The sequence below is a fragment of the Perkinsus marinus genome (genome assembly GCF_000006405.1).
Source record: "Perkinsus marinus ATCC 50983 genomic scaffold scf_1104296932410, whole genome shotgun sequence".
Taxonomy (NCBI): domain Eukaryota; phylum Perkinsozoa; order Perkinsida; family Perkinsidae; genus Perkinsus; species Perkinsus marinus.
Genome location: NW_003215453.1, coordinates 397,719 through 401,288, shown reverse-complemented (window position 1 = coordinate 401,288; position 3,570 = coordinate 397,719). Strand labels below are relative to the sequence as shown.

Genomic DNA, 3,570 nt, shown 5'->3' with positions numbered 1-3,570 from the left:
GTACTGTAATATTGAATCTCCTAATCTGAGCTGACTTGTGTTAGTAGTATTCGAGATTCATCCCTTTCTTATTAAAAGACTAAACAAGTAAACCGCGGGCAAGTGAAGTGCGTTTGCTGTGATATAATCTGACAGCGCATATTCTGCTCTGGAACGGCGCGTGGTTGAACGATGAGCTTGCAGGAATTACAGCAGTGGGGTACCGTTGAGCATGGACGTTCCTTCTCAGCGACTTGTCTTTCTCTTTCATCACTGGTAAATATCCGGTGACTATTCGTTCATCATTAGTTTGTCTACAAAGCGTGAGATGATGTTTGGTAAAAGTCCTTGCTTGTAACTGCTGTCTGTAACGATACCCGAATTTGCATGCTCAAATACGTCAAGGAAGAACCTGTTAGCTCAATCAGTCATCTATTCCCGTCGATATTATGACGCGCGTATCGTCTTCTTCATCCGTAATGTAGCATTCTAGATATGGTAACGAGTCGAGGCTCTATGGCTGCTGCATGTTGCAAAGCAAAGCATCCCAGAACGTTAGACGGTGCCCCTCGAGCTTTCGATCAGCGCCAAACTTTGAGCCAAACACGCTTCACAGTTGTCGATTGAGTCTGGGATGACCTATTTCTGAGATCGGGCAAATTATTGGAGTTCTCAATGACTTATCAGCTCTCAGTGGTTGCGCTTAGTCAAGCTGCCCAGGTCGGGACTCAACAACACAAGGCGAGTTGGATAGTAGAAGTGTTCAATGTTACAGGATTCGGAATTCGCTAGAGTCAAATAGGACATGAATTATTTCCAATAAGTCACTACCCGGATTTGAACCGGGGTTGTCACGGCCACAACGTGACGTCCTAACCACTAGACGATAGCGACTTCGAAAACTTCAAATATGAGCGGGTCGTGTACGAGAAGATTGCATACAGCCACCCTAAATTACCATTTATTTCCGAAATATATGTTCGGTGACTCGATTAACTCCACAAAGACTACACCAACAATTTCCTAAGATTTCTCCATCATCATCGACTATTGTAGTTAACCCATTTGTATCACCGTAAACCTTTCACTTTCGAGTAATTGATAGATTCATCATAACAACACGACAATGCCTCTTTGCGCACAGCAAAGATTTTCTTCTATGAACTACCACCAACACAAACCAACCAGCCTCCTGCTGCTGACAGTGTCCTACTAGATTTCCTCTAATCCAGATCGACCAGCCAAATCGAACTCAACAACACAAAACTTTCATATTAATACTACAATTCTTCCACTCCCGGAATCACCTCCGTGTCACCAACCAAAGTTCGATACACCGGCTCGACAACTTCTCGATATCCAAACATTATTGGTTTCGAGATCATCGCCAACACCCATGCAGACAGAGAAAATATCATCAGCCGTTTCAAAATGATAAATACACAAACAGCAATGAAAAATATGAAAGACCACCAAATGAATTTGTCATCAGTATCAATTTTTCTCTTCAGACTAGTCATCGCTTCGCTCGCAGTCTTCAGCGCTCCCGAATAATTATCCGCATATTCTTTATTAACGTCACTTATCTTCCCACTTGAATCGACCAGAGCACCTTCGGTCAATCTCATCCGCTGAAACAAAACTCTCCATCTTCCCTGTAAAGTGCAGGGCGAGCGAAATCAGCATTTCGACATCAATAAACCCACTTTTGTTATCAACTATCACCAGTTGACTTCCGAGACACTCATTTTCCTACGATTTTGAAAATATCATACCAAACCCACAGCAATTTTTCGAGCAAAACTCTCAACAAACACGCAAATTCTTCAACTTCTCCACGAAATTACACTTTGATCGATTTCCTACTCACCAAATTGATACAAATAATCGAAATAATTGTCATTTCCTTATTGGTCAAAATTAGCCATCACGCAGTGTGATGCGCTTTACTCGAAAATTCGGGCGAATTTAAGTCAAGAGTAAAACCATGGCGATGACAAAAACTCACCTCCACGTTTTCCCTCATTTGCTGCACTGATCTTTGCATCACTTTCTCAGCTGCGCCGTTGCTCCCTGTGGATTTGGAAGATGACGTAAATCGATCAGATGATCGATTTTTACCAGTAGATTCAGCCATTGATTAACCCACTGATTCGGTAAGCGTGACTATTCTATTAGAAAATTCATCGGAGCAAATTTACCGCGCGCCCAAAAATTCGTTATTTATTTATCCCTCATATGATCTCGAAACCAGATACTCTAAAAAGGCGGAGCGAAGCAAAAAAACAACAAAAATTATTCCCCCCAAAATCCAACAATTATAGTTTAGAAACAGAACTATTAAAATTACCAACGTCAACTTCGCGCGCCACAAAAATTGTCCTCAATTCTGCTGCTGCTCATTCTGAGCTCTTCTCATCTGCCCCCTCAACGAGGCCATCACCTCTACCACACCCTGTGTGTTGCTGCGCTCGGGAGGCGGCAGCTTTGCGACGTCTGGTACCTATAAAAACACCCATATTACTAATAATGGAGTTTCACTGTGAAAATTCTCTGCGAAAAACGCGATATTCACGCCATGCAGTAGTCGTGAAATATATTTTTCACTAGTGTTTTTCGTATCACTAGGGCGATATGTACAAGAATCAGCAACAATGATCATCTCCGTAAATTTCCCCAACATCTCCATATCGCCACCAACACAAGTGGTTTACAAGATGCATATCCCCCCATACTGATAACTCCCTATACCACACCCCCGCCATATCGTAGATCCCCCCCAAGTGCTACTACCCCTCCGCCGACCGCTGCACTCAGGCCCTCCATATCATGTCGATCTACCATATCACCCAGCTCGTCGCGATCAGGTGCCCACGCTGCAACCTGCATATCAATATCCAGTGTGAACTCAAACGATCCTGTATTTTCTCCCATGGATAGTAGTTGTTCATAATATTCTGCTCAAATACGAGGTGTGCACTTCAATGGTATCAAAGTCGCCACATATGAATATTAATAACAACATGTATACTATACATGTGAATTTGTTTCCCTACATATACTATACATGTGAATTTGTTTCTCTACATATACTATACATGTGAATTTCTTTCCCTACATATACTATACATGTGAATTTGTTTCCCTACATATACTATACATGTGAATTTGTTTCCCTACATATACTATACATGTGAATTTGTTTCCCTACATATACTATACATGTGAATTTGTTTCCCTACATATACTATACATGTGAATTTCTTTCCCTACATATACTATACATGTGAATTTGTTTCCCTACATATACTATACATGTGAATTTGTTTCCCTACATATACTATACATGTGAATTTGTTTCCCTACATATACTATACATGTGAATTTCTTTCCCTACATGTAATAGGCCTCAGCCACACATTTTTGAGCTGCTGAATTCTAGCCATACTCTCATACTAAACACTATCTGCCTTGTGAAAGGAGTACTACTCGAGAGAGAGAATAACAAAGTGCTTTCTTCTTTTCTAAACGATCACTCATTTTCTCCCATAGAAAAATATATCATAATATGATATGCGCACCTTGCATGTG

General features: G+C 41.1%; 2 protein-coding genes and 1 non-coding gene across 3 annotated transcripts in view; all 3 read right to left on the bottom strand.

The window, feature by feature from the left end:
- Nucleotides 1-801: 801 nt before the first annotated feature.
- Pmar_PMAR022324 lies at nt 802-873 on the bottom strand. The gene has a single exon. It is a non-coding gene; the product is annotated as a tRNA-His (tRNA).
- Nucleotides 874-1,259: 386 nt separating this feature from the next.
- On the bottom strand, nt 1,260-2,116 carry Pmar_PMAR022323 (conserved hypothetical protein; the record flags this gene model as incomplete). The annotated part of the gene is made up of 2 exons (XM_002785534.1): nt 1,260-1,610; nt 1,988-2,116. The coding sequence occupies 2 exons, from the start codon at nt 2,114-2,116 to the stop codon at nt 1,260-1,262; spliced, it is 480 nt and encodes a 159-aa protein (XP_002785580.1).
- Nucleotides 2,117-2,202: 86 nt separating this feature from the next.
- Pmar_PMAR022322 (hypothetical protein) overlaps nt 2,203-3,570 on the bottom strand; it is a gene marked incomplete at both ends in the record, with an annotated part of 1,880 nt that continues 512 nt past the window's right edge. The window contains 3 exons of the mRNA XM_002785533.1: nt 2,203-2,238; nt 2,423-2,482; nt 2,773-2,862. Of these exons, the coding sequence (XP_002785579.1) occupies nt 2,203-2,238; nt 2,423-2,482; nt 2,773-2,862 (186 nt within the window). The remainder of the gene's footprint in view (nt 2,239-2,422; nt 2,483-2,772; nt 2,863-3,570) is intronic.